The sequence below is a fragment of the Lutra lutra genome, chromosome 3, assembly GCF_902655055.1.
Source record: "Lutra lutra chromosome 3, mLutLut1.2, whole genome shotgun sequence".
Classification (NCBI taxonomy): Eukaryota; Metazoa; Chordata; class Mammalia; order Carnivora; family Mustelidae; genus Lutra; species Lutra lutra.
Genome location: NC_062280.1, coordinates 141502809 through 141522577, shown reverse-complemented (window position 1 = coordinate 141522577; position 19769 = coordinate 141502809). Strand labels below are relative to the sequence as shown.

Below are 19769 nucleotides of genomic sequence, written 5' to 3'. Positions count from 1 at the left end.
TCTTATTCAGGGCTGTCCTTAGTCCAGGAAATATATCTACTGAAATCCCTTCCAAGACCGGAGATTGTAAATTACCAAAGGAGTACTAACAAGTAGCATTTACCTATATGGAAATGGTGCTTTAGATTCTATGGTCATAAAACCAAAGGTTAGAGCCAAAGTCCACCGGATAAACAGACAGAGGCCACTCATGGTATTTTCTTTTAGATATAATTTTAGACATGTATTATTTTGCAAATAATGTTGCAAATATTAAGTTTTGTTTGCAAAAAACAAAAGAAAATTTACCTCAGGATACAAATACACAATAAAAGAGAAATATATATGGAAAACTGTGAATCCTCATTTATAACCAAAAAATGCTAACCAAATTAACAAAATCTTAAAGAAGCCTTCCCTTCTCACATCAGGGATTAGTGAGACTGTGAAAATGGATATGCAAATGCATTGCTGGTTAGGTATTAAACTGGTTAGATATTGTTCCTGATACAAGTTTAGAGTATTTAAACCATTGAAAATTTGATATAAGCATGAGCCCTCTATTTAGGAAAAACATGTGCACCTACACTCAGAATTTAGAAGCCTATTTCCTATGAGTCTATGGAAAGAATTCTGCTCTAGGGGTGCCTGACTGGCTCAGTCAGTAGAGCACACAACTAACCATGTCATCATGGTCTTGAGTTCAAGTTCCACGTTGGGCATGGAGACAACTGGAATTTAAAAAACAAAATTAAAAAAAAATCTGGTCTGAATAAAAAATTTTTGTTTAGTTTTTCTACTGTGTTTTAAAATTTTTGTTTCATAAAATCTTTTCAAACTGAAAGTACGTAATTGAAGGCTTAACATTTCATACCTAAGTTATATTTTTTCTTTCATTTTTAGGAAATACATCTCAGAATCTTGATACTGGAACAGATTTGTCCTTCCCATGGATTCTGAATATTCTTAATTTAAAAGCCTTTGATTTTTACAAAGTGATTGAAAGTTTTATCAAAGCAGAAGCCAACTTGACCAGAGAAATGATAAAACATTTAGAACGATGTGAACATCGAATCATGGAATCGCTTGCATGGCTCTCTGTAAGTAACTAGCTAAAATAACTAGATAAAATAACTAGATAAAATTAAAGATATTAATATACAAATGAATAACAATTATATGTTAGCGAGAGGTATTTGTTAAAATTTACCTCAAGAGAAAATATGCAATTTAATGAAAATGCAATTTCAGTGTATAGCCCAAGAGTTAAGTGGAATATTAAAATGGAGTTTTCTTTTACTTGGGCTCCCCAGACCATCTGATAGGAATAGCTTTAATTAAGACATGGCACTTTAAAGCAAAACACAATTCCTTAAAGTATTTGAACAGTATATTTAAAATAGAGTTGTCATGTTTGAAAATTTAAATGCTGTTAAATTCCAACAAAATGGTAAAAATTAGAATTATGCTATTTAGAGATTTAACAAAGTACAGTTTTCTGGTTCAATTTATTTGCATTTCTTTTTGTTCTATTATTAAATGTAGTCCAAAAATCTACACTATTGTTAAATTATAGTTATTGTTTATAGCATTATAGAAGCACAAATCATATTCTCTATGTATTCTATTTATAGCATATGAGCTATTGATAAGGCTTTTATTTCATAAAGTTGGCATTTTCTATGTAGTAATAGTAAAATACTTATTTGAAGTTCTCTGTGTTATGCTCTTTAAATCTGCATAGTTGGGTAATACTTTGTGACTTATCAGATCTGTAGATTAATATAGAGTTTGTCTCTTTTGAAGCTCTGTTGCATGCTAAGCGTATAACTTTTCATTTATGCCAGTATATAGAAATGGCAATGAAAACATTAAGACTTTAGTTATACTAGAATTCTAACCTGTACACATAAGTCTTAGTTTTAATTTTTTGATGTTCCAAAAACTTAATGGCTAAGAGATAACTTATTTCTTAGTGTTTTCTTGCATTGCTGTATGAACAGAGTAGATAGAATAGGAGAGAAGTAGGGGAAGTTGATAGAAAGCAGTTGCATTTCTATAATTGAATTTAATAACTCCATTATATAGGACCTTCTACTTCATGAGAAAAGTAGTGCTTAGAAATCTAGGGGATTTCTAGGGGTTTAAGTGAGAATGACAAAAATGAATCAATGATAAATAAATAAGTAAGAGGTACTTTTCAGAGGCTGATGTATCCTCTCCTTCTAGACATTGAAATCAAGACATTACTCTATCATATGAAAGTTTTTATTCTTTTAGAGAGTTTTTTTCCCATTAGTACACATCTGCAGCATGGCTTGCACTGGGGTAAACATTGTGAAGATACAGAAAAGACATGGGCTCTGAAAATTGTGGAGGAAATAGAAATTTATTGTTTATAAATTGCTTGTGCTCAAGCCTGTTTAGTTCAGTTACTGGTGTTCTAGAATTCTAAACAATATCCCTTTATTCTTGAGAATTTTTGGAGAAAAAGTGACCTGCCCAAAGTCAGAAGAAATATATAATTTATTAATAGGATGTGGAAGTCATAAGCCTCTACATATAAATTCTAAATGTGGTTGCTATCTCTAGGGGATAAAATTATAGATGATTTGTATTGTCATATATTTTTAATGTTTGAAATTTTAAAAACTTCTTTTACGTTTAAAATCTTTATTTTATTTTTTTATTTTTATTTTTTTATTTTTTTAATCATTAAGGGAATAGGGTAACTGTGAAGATAAGTCATACCACAGAAATAGAATACTGTAAATTTCTCATGTGAGAATAATTGACATCTTAGAGAAGGGTACATACCATAGATATAGTTGAGCTTTCACAGACTTTTTTTTTCAACTGAAGTAAAACATATATACAGAAAACTATATATTAAAAGTTTATAGTTTGAAGAATTTTTCATAAATTGAACACACTCCTGTTGCCAGCACCCAGATCAAGAATCAGAGCAAACTTTAATAATCTTTTGATTCTGTATGACAATAAGAATTTTTCATTTAACTATAGATTCAAACAGTATTGGTTACTTAGGGAAACATCAAGGAAGGTTCTACTTACTTTTTCCCCCCAATAATTTAATAAAAGAAAGAACATCATCATGTTTTTAATGGTTGCATGGAGAAGGGTTCCAGCATCTTTGCTTAACAATCTTGAGAAATAATAAATCAAGAACAGAATAACTTGAAGGAAAAAGCGTATCTTTCTTTGTTTTGATTCCAAAGAGATTAATAGGCCATATATAAGTATAAAATGCTAAACAATCTGTTGAAAAACCTGGTAAAATCTTGTTCCCTGGAAATTTAAAGGAATTAGAGGTGATTTAGAATAAACCATACCTAAGGGTTAGATTAAATGACTTCCAGATGTTTAGGCCTTTTAAATCTATTAAGCAGTTTATAATGCCAGCAGTTATGAAGTGAGATTTATATATATTACTTTTAGTATGCTCAAAATTTATCAGATTTTTCTGATAAATTAAAGTTAAACCTTTATAAACCAAGATACACTAGGTTCGTTCATTCTTTTCTTCCTTTCCTTTTCTTTTCTTTCTTTCTTCCCTCCCTCCCCCCCTTCCCTCCTTCATTCTTTTCTCTTTCTTGTTTTTGACAGAGAGAGCAAGAGCATGAGCAGGGTCAAGAGCAGAGGTAGAGGGAGAAGAAGACTCCCTGTTGAGCAGGGAGCCCAACGCCCAACCCGAGCCCAACTCGGGTCATGATCCCAGGACTCTGGGATCATGACCCGAGTTGAAGGCAGACACTTAACAGACTGAGCCACCTAGGTGCCCTGGTGCTTTATTTTCTAAATGGTCCCTCTTCCTGGGAATATTGTGGACTCTTCCTATTGATCTCCCTGCATCTCTAACTTCCTTAAGACTATTTTTTCTGGTGGCAACTAGAGAAATCTTTTTTAAAAAGCAAATATCATCATGTTAACTCAAATAAAAACCTGTGAGGGTCCTATGCATCTGGTAATGGTGGAGGAAGACTTAACAACATGACTCTCCTCAAAAAAGACAGTTATAAAACCTCTGCATGATTCAGAAAGCAACTGCCTGAAATTCCTGGACAGGAAGAATAGACAGACTCTTCAGGAGAGAAGAGGAGCTCTGAGTCTGGGAAGGAAGCTTTCAGCCCAGGGCTAAGTGGGAAGTGTTATAGGACGGGGAGGGGGTGCCAGTGAGAAGAAAACTGCAGGCTTTCTGGCCAGGGCCAGGGAAACTAAAAAAATAGAAGCTGGGGAAACCTTGGCTACTGAGGAGAGTGGACAAATCCTATCTGCCTACTTCTTTATGTGAAACCTGAATTATTGCACTGTATGGATTAACAGCAGCTTAAAGAAGGAAGATCTGAACTGAGACAGGAGCTGCTACCCAAATAAAAAGTTTACAGTTCAAGTTCAGTGAAAATGATCACGCACTTAAAAACAAAATGAAGCAATGCTTATTTGAGAAAAAAATAACAGAATCCAGAAATCTTTACAATTTAACATTTTTGATGTTCGGGATACAGTTTTAAAATTATCCAGCATATGAACAGGGTCAAAGGAATCAGGTCCAGGGTTTTAGAATGGGAACTTTAGGTCAACTATTTGATGCCTCAGGGCTCTCTTTTGGAAGTTTTGTCGCCTCCCTTTTTCTTCCATCAGCAGTTCAAAGTGTCTCCCTGGTGTCCCTGCAACCATTTTAGGGAATCTGCAAAGTTAAAAAGTATTTTTATACTATTAAGATGTTACTTATCTTTTTTACTCTCTTGACATTTATACTGATGATGTAAAAGTGTTAGCACCTTTGCAGGTATCAGAGCAATAGCATCAAGCTGGCTAGTTGTCATTGTATTCTTCACCACCACAAACTCTCCATTAAAATACAAAACAGAACATGTCAGTTTCATTTAAGAATGCCATTGATGCACCAGTAAGCAGTATTAATTTTATTGAATTTCTATTTTCAATCACATGTTGTTGAAAACAACTGACAATAAATATTGCCAATGGTAAATTTTTGAGTTTCCAAGGGAAAATTAGAATTTGGTTAAGCTTGTACTGAGAAGTACAGCTTCTCAGGACTTCAGAAACTTCTGATGAAATCAGTGGTATATTAATAAATGTGACTTTCTGATATTGTAAAGGAGATTTGTCAGTGTTTGTAAGATCTCCATGATTCAGTGAATCAATATTTCCAAAAGACCAGTGAATCGTGTCATAAAGTCATTAAGAAATTTATTCAAAGTTTAAGGTAGACCCATAATAATTTTTTTAAATAATTATAACATAAAAATTAATAAAGTTCAAGATAGAACAACAGATTTTAACATCTCAAGAGTATGAAAAGTTTATTTTTGTTAATTGATATATTGGTATTGTTCCCAATACCATATTGCATCTAAGCTTTAAGGAGCTATAACTTGCCAAGTTTTAGACTAGTATTAAAAAAAAAAATCCATTACTATTCTTTTCAAAGATTTTTTAAATTTATTTGACAGACAGAGGTCACAAATAGGCAGAGAGCCAGGCAGATAGAGAGGAGGAAGTAGGCTCCCCACTGAGCAGAGAGCCTGATGGGCTCGATCCCAGGACCCTGGGATCACAACCTGAGCTGAAGGCAGAGGCCTTAACACACTGAGCCATCCAGGCACCCCATAAAAATCCATTACTATCTTAAAGTCTATTATTTACTACATTCTTAGAAATTTTCTTTTTTTTTTTAAGATTTTATTTATTTATTTGACAGAGACAGAGACAGAGATAGTGAGAGAGAGTACAAACAGAGAGGAGAGAGAGAAGCAGGTTCCTCACTGAGCAGGGAACCCAATGTGATGCTTGATCCTAGCATCCTGGGATCATGACCCGACCCACAGGCAGATGCTTAACTGACTGAGCCACCCAGGTGCCCATGTTTTAATTTAAATTAAACTTAACTTTACTTAAAAATTACTAATACAGTAAATATTGATAGATATAATTCATGTGAACAAAAACTTTTGGGCCTTGAATAATTTTAAGAATGTAAGAGAGTTATGAGTCAAATGTTGGAGAATGCCTGCCTTGTATTCTCTTCTCCATTTACTCTTGTCTTTTCTTGCAACTCATACAACCATGTTTTTTTTTTTTTCACCTGTCCCTGAGTCTTTGTTCACTTCGTAGGCCCCACTTAAAATACTTTCCTCTGGCTTTGTACTTACCAGAATTTCAGTTCTACTTCTACTCTGTTGTTCATGACCATCCTAATCTATAGTCATTCTTCCTCCTTTACAGCCTTACAGTGTTTATTACTAACTACTTACCGGTCACTTATAAACTTTATATCTTATTCCATGTGCATATCTCATGTTAATTGAGTTACTGTATATAAACCACTCAGAACAGTAGCTGACATTATGTATGTGGCACTTAATTACATAAGTGGAAGTGATGGATAAAGAGGGGTCAACTAATGATGACATATAGGTAGTATCATTCATTAAGATACCGGGATCAGATGAGATTTGCTTAGAAAGATGAGTTTCATTTGATTACGTTGAATTTGAAGTGCTTGTAGGTCCTTCACGTAGAGGTGTCCTGTAGCAGTTGGATATTGTGTCTGGAGCTAAGGAAAGAAATATTAGGTATTTCCTAGTATATAATACTAGGCTAGGAATATGAACCTGAAAGCTGCTGGCACATATATAACAAAAATTTCCATCCTTATTGACAGTTTATTTTGTGCCAGGCATTGTGGTGAGTACTTCTTGTAGTGTCTTTAATTTTTATAATAATTTATGAGGTCATATTCTAGATGAGGCAATCAGTGCTTAGAAAGAACTTTAATAACTTGTCCAAACCACACAAGCTAAATGGCAGCACTGTGGTTTAACCCAGGTCTCTCTGGCTCTGAAGCTGTTAATCTGTGTTTTTACCAAGTAACTGAAGTTTGGGGAATGGATGAGATTGCCTAAGGGGAGAATATAACACAGTAGTTCCATCTTATCCATGGCTGATGTGTTCCAAGACCCCCAGCAGATGCCTGAAACCATGAATAGTATTGAACCCTTTATGTTCTGTTTTCCCTATATATACTTACCTGTCATAAAGTTTAATTTATAAGTCAGGCACAGTGAGAGATTAACAATAATAACTACTAAGAAAATAGAACAATTATAATAGTATCCTGTAATAAAAGTTATGTGAATGTGGTCTCTTTTCTCCTCTCAAAGTATTTTATTGTACTATAGTTACCCCTCTTCTTGTAATGTTGTGAGATGACAAAAAACCTATATGATGAAATGAATTGAGGTGAATGACTTAGCTTTTGGTGAATGAAGTGAGGTGAACAACATGACACATCAGAAGGAAAATCTTCTGCTTCTGTACCACAGTTGAGTATGGGTAACTGAAACCATAGAAAGCAAAACTGCAGTCAAGGGGGGCTACTGTATAGCAAGAGAAGGTGGTTAAAGATAGAGGCTTGAAGTGCTCTGACATTTAAGAGGTAGACAGAAAAGAGAAGTCTACAAAAGAGATTGAAATAGAACAGCCAGAGAAATAGGAGGTGGTGTCATAAAGAGAAAGCATTACAAGGTCTGAGTAGGGCTTGGTGTATAAGATAATGTAGGAGCTGCCAGTAAGAACTGAAGAGCATTCATTTGAGCAACAAGGAAGCCACTGGCAGTGGTAGCAAGGGCTCTTAATAGAAGTGGTAGAGGCAGGAGTAGATTGCAGTGGGATTTTGATGAGATGTGAATGAGGGATAAAGTGGAGACAGTGATTGTGGGGGAAATTGATGAGATGTGAATGAGGGATAAAGTAGATACAGTGATTGTGGATAGCTTTTTGCTAGAGTCTTGTCTGAAGGGAAATAAAGATATAGCTGCCAATTGTGTGAGGTGGAGGGAAGGTTATTTTTTTGAGATGGGAAAGATAGGATTAAATGTGGATGGAAAAGAGCCATTCATTATGAGTGTTCTCTGTTGCAGGATGACACATCAGTGGCTTAACACAACCATTTTATTTTGTTCATGATTCTGAGGGTCAGGGATTTGGGAAGAGCTTGACTGGGCAGTTCATCCTTGATTGTATGGTGTCAGGGGAAAGATTTACTTCCATGATGCTTCTACTTTTTCTTTTTCCTTTTTAGAGGAAGAGAGGTTGGGGGAAGAGGGAGAGAGATTGAATACTAAGTAGTTTCCATGCCCAGTGTAAAGGCCAACATAGGGCTTAATCTCCCAACCCTCATAATATGACCTGAGCTGAAATCAAGAGTCCAGCACCCAACCAACTGAGCCACCCAGGCACCTCTCCACGATGCTTCTTAATTCACAAGTCTGGACCCTCATTCCCCTTCAGTACATGGTCAATTTTTCTTTCCCTTCCCTTCCTACTCTGGGTGCTCTCATCCTCCTGGCCTTCTCATATGAGAAGATATGCATCTCACAGCATACTGGTTTCAGAATAGTCATGCATCTTACATAGTAGCTGGCTTCCAAAAGGCTTCTGGAAGGACTGTAGCTGGAAGGTAGGTTCTGTTGGTGAGAGCAGTCACTGGGCCTGTCCAGATTCAGGGGGTTCCCTTGAATAGATGTCGTCTCCTGTTTGAGGAGAGGATGGGAAATATTGTGCAGCAAATGGAAAGAATGGAAGCAGTTACAAGTAAGGTATGTGGGTGCCGTGGCAGAAAATGGGGGACTTTCCATCTAATGGCCTTATTTATTTATTTTACAAAATAGAGCTGAGGTAATTCGCTGAGTGTGAGTTGGTGGGTTGGGATAGGGAATGCAAAATGGTGTAGTCAGAAGTTTGAGGAGAGTGGCCACAATTTTAAATTAAAAAAAAAAAAGAAACAGCTTTTAATTAATTAATTTTAAGGAGTTTATTTATTCATTTGACAGAAACAGAGAGAGCACAAGCAGGGAGAGAGGCAGAGGAGAGGGAGAAGTCAACTCCCTGCTGAGCTGGGAGCCCAGTTCAGGGCTCAATCCCAGGACCTGGACATCATGACCTGAGCTGAGGACAGATGCTCACCTATCTGAGCTGCTCAGGCACCCCTTAAGAAACAACTTTTAATGAAATTTAATAGAAAGAGATTTTAACTTTATATTCCAGAGCTAGAACATTTTATGTAGTTTACTATATTCTAAGAAATAATCTTGGGAGCACATGAATGATTTGGAATGGAGATGAAAACCATTGGAAATGAGGTGGGTCAAGGAACCAAGAGGCTGAGAGATGAAGTCACCTGGACATGTGGTAGAGAGGAATGTGGACTAGGCACCAAAGTCTTCAGTGCTTGATGGAAGTGACTCTGAGATCAGAGGTTCTAGGAGGGGCAGAGAGTTCCTGAAAAGAAAAGGTCCTGTCTAACTTCTTTAAAAAATTTTGTACAATACCTAGTTCATTGTCTTACGTATAGAATTTAAATGCAAAAACAACTAGAATTGTAATGTCTTCTTGATTAAGCCATACCTTAATTTATGAACTGACCCTCTTTATCCATTGTACTATTCTTTGCTCTGAAAACTGCTTTGTCTGGTCAGTAAAACCACCCCAGCTTTCTTTTCTTTAATATTAGTTTGGCATGTATTTTTTTCCCCATTCTACTTTTAACCTATTTGTGTCTTTATACTTAAAGTAGGTTTCTTATAGGCAGCATCAGTGTACTATAGTTTTCAGATACAGATCTTTCACCTCCTTGGTTAAGTTTATACCAAACTGTTTTAGTCTTTTTGGTACAATTTTAAATGGAATTGTTTTCTTAATTTCTCTCTCTGCAACTTTATTATCAGTGTATAGAAATGCATCCAATTTTTTTGTATTAATTTTGTATCTTGCAACTTTACTGAATTCATTTATTGTGCTAATTTTTTAGTGGAGCCTAGGATTTTGTATATATAGTATCATGTTATCTGAACAGACCAATTACTAGTAATGAATTTGAATCAATAATCAAAAAACTACCGACCAGAGAGATTCACAGGTGAATTCCACCAAACACGTAAAGAGTTAATGCGTATTCTTCTCAAACTTTACCAAAAAACAGGAGAGGAAGGAAAGCTTCCAAATGCATCTGCAAGTCTAGCATTACCTTGATACCAAAACCAGACAAAGACACTACAAAAAAGGAAAACTATGGGCCAAAACCCCTAATAAACATAGCTGCAAAAATCCTCAAAAAATATTAGCAAACCACATTCAGCAGTATATCAAAAGGATTATGGATATGTGGACTTTATAGGTTTCATCAAATTTGGAAATTTTTGTCTATTATTTTCTTAAAATATTTTAGTTGACTCCTCCTACCTCTCCTTTCAGGGATTCCAGTCATAAATGTATTAGATAACTTGAAGTTACCTAATAATCTGTTATTCTGTTTTTGTTTTTTCCCCAGGTGTGTCTTTGTTTCATTTTAGATTGTTTCTATAGCTCTGTCTTCAAATTCATTCATTTTTTCCTCTGAAATGTCTAATCTGCTATTATTTTTCTATCTACTGCAATTTTTAATCTTAGACCCTATATTTATCATCTTTAAGTTTTATTTGAATCCTTTTTTACATCTTCTGTATCTCTCTTTAATGTTAGGCGAAAAAACATGTTTGGGCTTTCCTTTACCTTCTTGAACATATGGAATATAGTTATAATAAGAGTTTTAAAGTCCCTGTATATGAATTCTAACATCTTTGTGGTTAGGTCTGTTTTTATTGACTGATGCTTCTCCTATTTATTTATTTATTTATTTGCCTTTTTGGGTCTACTTTGTAATTTTTTTATCGGGTACCAGACATTGTGATTTTTACCTTATGGAATCCTAGATATTTTCATATTCCTTTCAGTATGTTTCATTTGTGTTTTGGTACACAATTTAGATTCTTGGAAAAATTTGATCCTTTTTAAGGCTTTTGTTGTTTTTGGACAAAGCCCAAGCAGTAATTAATCTATGGCTAATCTATAACACCCTTCTGAGTACTCTACCCTATGTCACATGTATTAAAAGGTTTTTCCACTCTGGTTGGTGGGAATCAGAACTCTTCTTGGCTCTGTGTTAACTTCTGAAATGGTTCTGCTTTTTCCAGTGGTTTTTTTTTTTGTTGTTGTTGTTGTTGTTTTTGTTTTTGTTTTTATTTCCTTTGGCTCTGGATAGGTTCTGATAGGTTCTCCTCTGAAGACTTGAGCATAACCCTCTGTAGATCTCTGGAGCTCTCTCTCTGCAACTCTTTCCTTTGTAACTCCTTCCTCTGGTATTCTGTGCAGCTAATTTTAGCTACCTTGGCTTCCTTGAATTCTGAACTCTGTTTTCTTCCAGGGAGACCAATGGGCTTTTTCTTCTCTTTGCTTTGTAGCCTGGGAACTCTCTCCATGTAGTAAACTGAGGCAGTGGTTGGGTTTACCATTTGTTTTCTTTTTCTCAGGGATCACTGTCCTTTGCTATCTGTTGTTCAATGCAGAAATCAATTGTTTCATTTATGTTGTTCAATTTTTTAGTTGTTTAAGACAAGTCCTATTTGTTCCTTCATCATCATGGCTGAAAGAGTTATGTATAGTATTTACTGATAAAATTTTTATAAATATGTATGTTTAAGGTATCCTAAGTATTTTATTTCTATTTTCCTATATTAAGTGCATCATATCTTCTGAAAAATACTGTTTTGGAAGGGTACTTATTTTATGGAGATCATAGAAGTACTAATTATTAACTATTGTTTTAATTTTAGTAAGTCACAAGAAAGTTGAGTATCCTTTAATTGTTGTTAAATATAGCTGACTCATTAAAATGGATTCTGTCATACTGCCTTTCTGTAGTCACCAAACAATAGCAAATTTCTTCCTTTAGCACTTTTACATAGAAAAGATTAAAAACATTTCTTTTATTCTTTTTCCAAATTTTAAAAGGCCTATTTTACATACCAGCACCATTATACTGAAAAGCTTATATTTTTAGAGTCCCAATTTGATGATGAAACTATAAACAAATTTTTAAGCTTCTTTGGTGTCCTTTTGAAATGCCAAATTTGATAGGAAGTGAACACAAAAGGCAGAAAAGCCTGTGGCTTTGAAAAAGCCAAAAAGGATATCTGTTCTATATTTGTATGGTAGATAATTAACCTCTGGTGCACTTTACAGAAGGTTTTAGTATCTACCATAAGACATTGTTTTTTTTTAAGTTATATTTCACCGAGGGCTGTGTCTCAGGAAAGTGAGTGAACTGTAAGATAATGATTAAGTGATTTATAACAGTTTTCTAAGAATATGGGTAAGGATGATGAAATAATATAATGCCATATATTGTATTGATATAATAGCCATGTTATTGTAAAGGAAAATATTTTATGTTGGGTTTTTAAAAAGCTCTTCATGAGTTATTTAAAATAACTGTATACTTACTTTTTTGCTGGCAAGAGAAAATATTTTATTTTAATTTTTTTAAAAAAGATTTTATTTATTTGAGAGAGAGAGAGAGAACAAGCAAGGGAGTGACAGAGGAAGAAGCAGACTCCCCCTGAGCAGGGAGCCCAATGTGGGGCTCAATCTCAGGACCCTGAGATCATGACCTGAGCTGAAGGCAGATGCTTAATGGACTGAACCACCCAGGCGCCCCTGTTTTAATTTTTTAACAGTCTGATTCTTTCTGAAAGTATAGCTTAAGGCTTTAACCTTTCTCACTCTGACCCAGTGTGTTCCTAATTTCTTGCCCTTACCTCCCAAAACTAACTAGTAGTTTCTTTTTTTTTTTTTTTAAATGAAAACGTTGTCTTTCTTTCTTTTCTTTTTTTTAAGATTTTATTTATTTATGTGACAGAGAGAGAGATCACAAGTAGGCAGAGAGGCAGGCAGAGAGAGAGAGAGGGAAGCAGACTCCCCGCTGAGCAGAGAGCCCCATGTGGGGCTCGATCCCAGGACCCTGAGTCATGACCTGAGCCGAAGGCAGAGGCTTAACCCACTGAGCCACCCAGGCGCCCCTAACTAGTAGTTTCTTAAGATTTAAGAGACTTCATTAATCAAAACTGAAATTATCTTTTTTGTTCTAAGTACAACTTTGCTTACCAATATTTATGTTTTTACATTACTTTTCAAGTTATCCAGGTTTGAATACCGAGTATTCAAGAATCTTACAATTTAAAGAAAAAAAAAATGTCTCTTAGATTTATTTTATTAATTTTTAAATCTTATTTTCATCTACGTTTAGGCTCCTGTTTGATCTCCCAGCTTTGCCACTATCCTCCATTTAAACTTTGGTGCTAAGTTAATATTTCTAAATATTTATGTATGCCTTTCTCCTGTTCCAAGAACTTATAATAGCTCCCTGTTGCCATTCAGAAAAATTTAACCTCTTTTCTCTGGTTGTGGAATCTGGCCCGTCTTTGCCTCACTTCCACTATTCCTCAAACACTTATTACAGCCGGAGAGTTCTTTTATTTGTGGAAAAACCACATTTATCCAGTGACAGATAACCTGCCTGATGTGGAAACAGAAGACCTGTTTTAGGTCCTCTTTCATGTGCAAGTTAATGTTTTTGTCTTAGATTTTTGCTTTATAAGCTGAGATAGACCAAAAGATTTGAGTTCTTCTAGTTCAAATATTTTATGTTTTTATAAAACTATTTAAATGTTAAAGGATTATTTGCCAATACTGAATATAGATCCATATTCCTTTAAGTTGCTTCACAGTTTGTAAAATATTTTTTTTTTAAAGATTTTATTTATTTATTTGACAGAGAGAAATCACAAGTAGGCAGAGAGGCAGGCAGAGAGAGAGGAGGAAGCAGGCTCCCTGCTGAGCAGAGAGCCCAATGTGGGGCTCGATCCCAGGACTCTGGGATCATGACCTGAGTCGAAGGCAGCGGCTTAACCCACTGAGCCACCCAGGCGCCCCCAGTTTGTAAAATATTAAAGGAAATTTTTTCATAAAAGGGTTACACAGAGGTCTCATTTCTGTGTTCTCCTTTAGCTCAATTTTTCCCAGTTCTCTTTGGGCCATACCTACTGTTCCATATATCAGATATTTGAAAGGAATTGTACTTATCCTTGTGAGATATATAATGACATGGAAAATAGTCCTTAGTCTTAAAGGAGCTTGCTTGGTACCTGGTGGAAAAGTAAATAAGGTAAGCCACAAGGGTCAGGGAGGGAATAATCATATGTTGATAGGAAAAGACCTGCAACAGATGTAAAAATATGCAAAGACACAGAAGTAGGAAAACCTGGAATTAGACACATTGGGGGAAATTATGGCCTAGCTTTGGCAATGGTAGATGAGTACTTGTTTAGTACTCATCAAGACTAATTTATTCTTAAAAGTTCAAGGTTTGTTTTTTTTTTAAGTTAGAGTTTTTAACCTCATTAAAAATGGAAAGATAGTTCTATTAGTAAAGGAAATATTGTACAAATGTACCAATTAATTCTATACACTAATTAAAAATGAAGTGTGTGCACACCAAAACTATTTGTCTAAATCTCACAACAATCCTTTGAAGTTGTTAAAATTATTTTCATTTTATAAAAGTGGAAACAGTCTTAGGAAGTTTACTTAATTTGTCTAAGGTCACCCAGTCAGCCTTTTACCCCAGATTGGTTTTATTCCAAATTCTGTATTCATCTAGTAAAGTGTTCCTGTCATTGTGCCCTTTTATTTCTGTTGATTCACACTGTTTTTATTACCACTATAACATGTAGTCAAGCATGTGGGACATTATAAAAGGCAACAGTATAAATAGTTAATTTTATTCTAAGTGAAAATATAATATATGTATTATTTTATAATGTATGTATATTTTTAAGTGTTTTGTCTAGAAGCTAGTTCGTCATAGGAAGGGAAGAAAGTACCATTTGGGAACCAGTTCCTTTGTGCAGTGCACTGTCATTATTGGTCTGCTGGATCCTTTAGGAAGAAAAGATTAAAAGAAAACTTTACAAAAAAGAACAAATTATATTTTAAGAGAAAGTACTTAGTGCCCATATGTGTTTTATTTATATAACTCTTAGAAATGAGATTTTAATATATATATTTTTAGAATCCATTATAATTTAGGGTTGATGAAATTAGGTATTTGAATCAACAACCTCAAGGAGATTGAAGAGAGGGATAAAAATGAAGTGAATTTTAAAGCTAGGTTTGTTTTCATAGGCTGAAATGTTAGAACTGAGTTTTCTCTTAGCTTTTAATAAAAGATCCCAGGTATGCCTAAAGTCTTCTTTAAGAATGAAAAAATATAGAGCCTGAACAGGGAAAGTGAGGAAAGGCAATATCATAGAAATAAAATTTCTCATAATATCCTTGTTTTCTATTAGTGGGCTAGTATAGAGAAAAATAAAAAAAAAATACAGATGTTCAGAAAAGCACACATAAAAATAAGGATAATAATTTAGTTAATCTGAATGAATTATCCACTGAAAAATGAATAGATGATTATTTTAAAAGATCTGAGTATAAATTCAATTTAATAAAATAATTCCATTTCTTCATAATTGTTAAGAATCAATGAGACATTAAAATGGTTTTTATATGGTTTCTCATATGTTAAAAAAACAATAAATGGGAAACCCAAAGTAACTGAGATGGCTATTATAAATTAGTCCAAGTCTTCTTCTGTACTAAATGCTGATATGAGCCTGAGCTCTTGATCCAGATCTATTTATGGTTTTAAACAAAATCTTTTCCTATCTAAACCTTCACTCAGGGGGCGCCTGGGTGGCTCAGTGGGTTAAAGCCTCTGCCTTTGGCTCAGGTCATGATCTCAGAGTCCTGGGATCGAGTCCCACATCTGGCTCTCTGCTCAAGCAGGGAGCCTGCTTCCTCCTCTCTCTCTCTCTCCTGCCTCTCTGCCTACTTGTGATCTCTGTCTGTCAGATAAATAAATAAAAATCTTAAAAAAAAAATTAAAAAAAATAAATAAACCTTCACTCAGGTGCCTTCTAGTCTTGCATGCCAAGTTTGACTATTGTTTTCTCTATGCATTTGCCTCCTTCTTTAATCTTTAGAACACTCTGATATACATGAGTAATTGGTAGTGTTCACTGTGGAGGAGACTTGTCCATTCATGTCTCCCTTTCTCCTCTCCTATTGTCCATATTATATGTTTTCCTTCTTCATGAATTGGTACAAGGACTAAAGAAATCTAGGAATGTTAAAAAAAAAAAATAACAACTCAGAAATGTCCCTTAGGTGTAGCTCATAGAAACTTGCTGTAGGAAGCAGTGCTTTTACAAAGCTCATCACCAGCTTAATTCTTTGAAATCTTTCCTGATCATCATACAGACCAGGATCAAAATGATCCTCACTTATGCATGTAACATTGCAGCGTAGAAATCTCAATAGATAATACTTTTGCATGTGTGCTGTCACAGGCACTGTTAAAAGTGTAATATGTTAACTCTTTTACTTTGCAAACTCTGTGAAATAGATGGTGTCATTATCACCATTTCACAGGTGAAGAAACTGAAACACAGAGAAATTGAGAACCTTTTCCTTATAAAAGATGTAAGTGAACTCCAGCATTGTTAAATGTGGGCAGTGTTTGCGGTTATACTGCAGGTGGAGTTTGTTATACTGTAGGTCCACAAAACTAAGTGACTGGCAGAGCCAGAATTTTAACTCAGGCTATCTGGTTCCAGAGACGGTGTTCTTAATCTCTGTGCTCCCTTATGGTGTATATTAGCTTACTGCTGGATATACTTAGTGTTGTGATTGGTTTCTTTATTCTTGCTTTATCTGTATTTGTATCTTTCTCCCTGTGTGTCACTGTGCTGCAACAGAAGGAACCTGGGCTTTAAGTTACCAGATCTCAGTTAGTTTTCACAGAAGGTAAATAATGCCATGCCTATTTTACAGATAAGAAAAGCTGAGGTTCAGAGAAATGATGTAACTTGCTTTGGTGTGATTATGAACAAGTCATGTCTCTGCATCTCAGGTTTCCTTATGTGTAAAACGGGGATAATTGTATTTACCTTTCAGAATTATTGTGAGGAATAAATGAACACTTATGAGAATGGTACATTTTAGAAACAGAATGATTAATTATTAGTTTTCTTCATTCCCTTTCTTCTACTTTACAGTGATATCTTAAGAACAGAGAACTGAGAATACAGTTAAACAGTATTGGATCTGTTTATCCTCACTTACTAGAAGTATGTAGAACTTTTCTCCTGGGGTGTTCCCCTCCCCCGTTGCCTTTTCAAAATGGAAAAAGTTCAGGAGAAAAAGGTGTAACTGAATTCCAGTATTGTTAAATGTAGGCAGTGTTCACTGTTATACTGCAGTTGGAATTTGTTATATTGCTTTAGTTATGAATCATGTCAGTCATTACCTGAGGGCAGTGTTAGTTCATTATCCAAGTACAAACAAGAAGGAAGATAGCAATTGTAGAAGAAAGCTCAGAAAGAACTTTTGTGCTTATGGACCTGTGGAAATGGAAGCAGTTGTACTCTTGTTCAGAGGGTCTTCTACAAGGTCATGATGTTAGAAAATTTCTTGAATATAATCTTAGAATTTCCAGTCTCTAAACTTGTAGTTATATCCTATATAACTGTAACTGTAACTGTAATAGTGAGGATCAGTTCTAGAATCTGAATGTGAAAGAAACAAAAAGTAGAAGTATCTTATGAGATAATCTCCTTTAATTAGTATAGTTTCTAAATTCCTTCAGCAATATGAGAAGCTATTATTATTAATGAGTTTAGTAAAATTTTAGAAACACTCTGGGGCGATTGTTCCTAAATCATTTAACTAAGTTCTGTTACTTTTCATAATAAAATAGGACCAACTTTTTGATATTTATCTTTTCTAAATATTTATGACATGTTCTTGAAACTGAATGGTCACAACCTAGTCTGTTTCAAAATGCATGTCAGTGGCCCTTGTGTGTTTAGTTTTATTAATTTACTGATTGGTTCTTCATATTTTCTACTATTGTCAGAAATAGCCAAATATTAAAAGCATTTATGGTATCTTTCTGTAAGTGTGGATTTAGAACTGATTAGGAAATGTAGAATAGGAAACAGCTGGATTTGCTTCTCTTTCAAAAACTTTATATTCTTCTTGCTAAGTTTCAGAGTTTCTTGCCTCTGTTAAAATGTAACATAATTTCTCTTTAAGATTTGATTATACTCCAAAGACTAACAGAAATCTGCCTTGCTATCTTGTATTTAAGTTCATTTCCTTTTTAGAGTTTAATATCTGATCATTTTTATCCTTACTAATAAATTAATAAAAACTTATTTTTATTAATATCTGATCATTATCCTTACTCTTTCTATGTTTTAAGATAATTAAAGTTTTTTCATTTTATATTAAGTAACACTAGTTTTTATAACTTAAGTTTTGTCATTTTGGTTTTTTCTTTTCAACAGTAAAAATGAGAAAGGTGGAAAAGTAAAATGACTCCTCTCTTACCAATACATGAGTCAGTCCTAAACAAAAATGAACATAGGATTTCCTAATAAAAATATAAACTTGCTCTTAAAAATATGAAGTTTTGTATTGTCTTTGTAACAGGCATACTGGAAACTTTCAGTACTATGTACTTTTTTTTTCCCCCAGTACTATGTACTTTTAAACCAGGATCTAACTCACATATTTAAACAAGTTCTTCTGAAAATAAATTTTTCCACAGTCCAGTTTCAAGTGAAGAGTAAATGGCATGGGTGGATGGAGATTGCCACGATAATGCAAAAATGATATACCTGACCTTTGTGATTATTTCTGAGGGAAGTACAACAACTTTTTCCATAATCTCTTACAGACAAACTATTTATAATTGTCCCTTTCGATTTTTAAACACATGTCCATATTTTTCCCTTCTCTTTATATCAAAATTATGTATGTTTCAGTCTAAAAAAGACTTCTAAGAGCACAACACAAAATATAGCTATTTTTGCCCAACAGTTTTGAAACCAGTTATGTTGGCCATGAGCAAAAATCACATATGTGACATTTAAGCCAAAAGTATAGTTTTTAGTGCTATTTTAATGTTTTTTTTTTTCAATAAACTGCTTTTCATTATACATAAAATCCTTTCCTCTGGAAAGCCTAAATTTAGTCCAGTATGAATATTTTACACTCATATAATGAAATGAAAGTTCTTTATTTTAAAATAAAGAATTGTAATAAAGTGATTCATAGTTTTTTTTTTTACCTATTAAAACATGATCTAACAATAATTGGTTAAATAGTTTAAAATATTAGCATTTTTTAAAGAAAGTAAACTGAAAGTTATGTTGTTCGTAATTAATGGATTTGCTTTGTTTTGATGAAAAAGCCTTTTGCATATTATTTTTCAGCAGGAGTAAAAGGGTTTAAGTACTATAATGTTTTCTTGTTTAATTTATACTGTACAATCACTTTTATTATTTATGTATTTATATTTCAATTAGTCAACATATAATATACCATCAGTTTCAGATGTAGTGTTCAACAATTCATCAGTTGTGCATAACACGCAGTGCTTATCACATCACGTGTGAAATTGCTTTTAAAAATGAGAATATTTCTGGTTCGAAATAGCAAACTAACCACACACCTTTACCTGCTTCCTCCCCCCAAACCCCTCCAAAAGTTACAGAAAGGAAAAATAAAAAGCACATGTGGGGGAGAAATCCTGCAATACTGAGACGATAAAGTAGAAAAACTATGGAGGGAAGTTGAGCGGTTGATTCAGGTTTGAGGATAAAAAGTAAATGACGGGTATATTGAAGGATTGAACAAAGTTAATAAAACCACAGCTCTGAATACACACAGGAAAGGGCTCTGGTGGAAGTGGGAGTCTTAGCCTCCAAGCTCAAAGTAGCAGTTATAGAGAGTAAGGCAGCAATCAG

General features: G+C 34.2%; 1 protein-coding gene across 1 annotated transcript in view; it reads left to right on the top strand.

Annotated features, from left to right (window-relative positions):
• The window catches only part of RB1 (RB transcriptional corepressor 1), a 154868-nt gene that overhangs the window by 67656 nt on the left and 67443 nt on the right, over window positions 1-19769 (top strand). Inside the window, exon 17 of the mRNA XM_047723407.1 lies at window positions 883-1079. Coding sequence (XP_047579363.1) covers window positions 883-1079 — 197 coding nt within the window. The remainder of the gene's footprint in view (window positions 1-882; window positions 1080-19769) is intronic.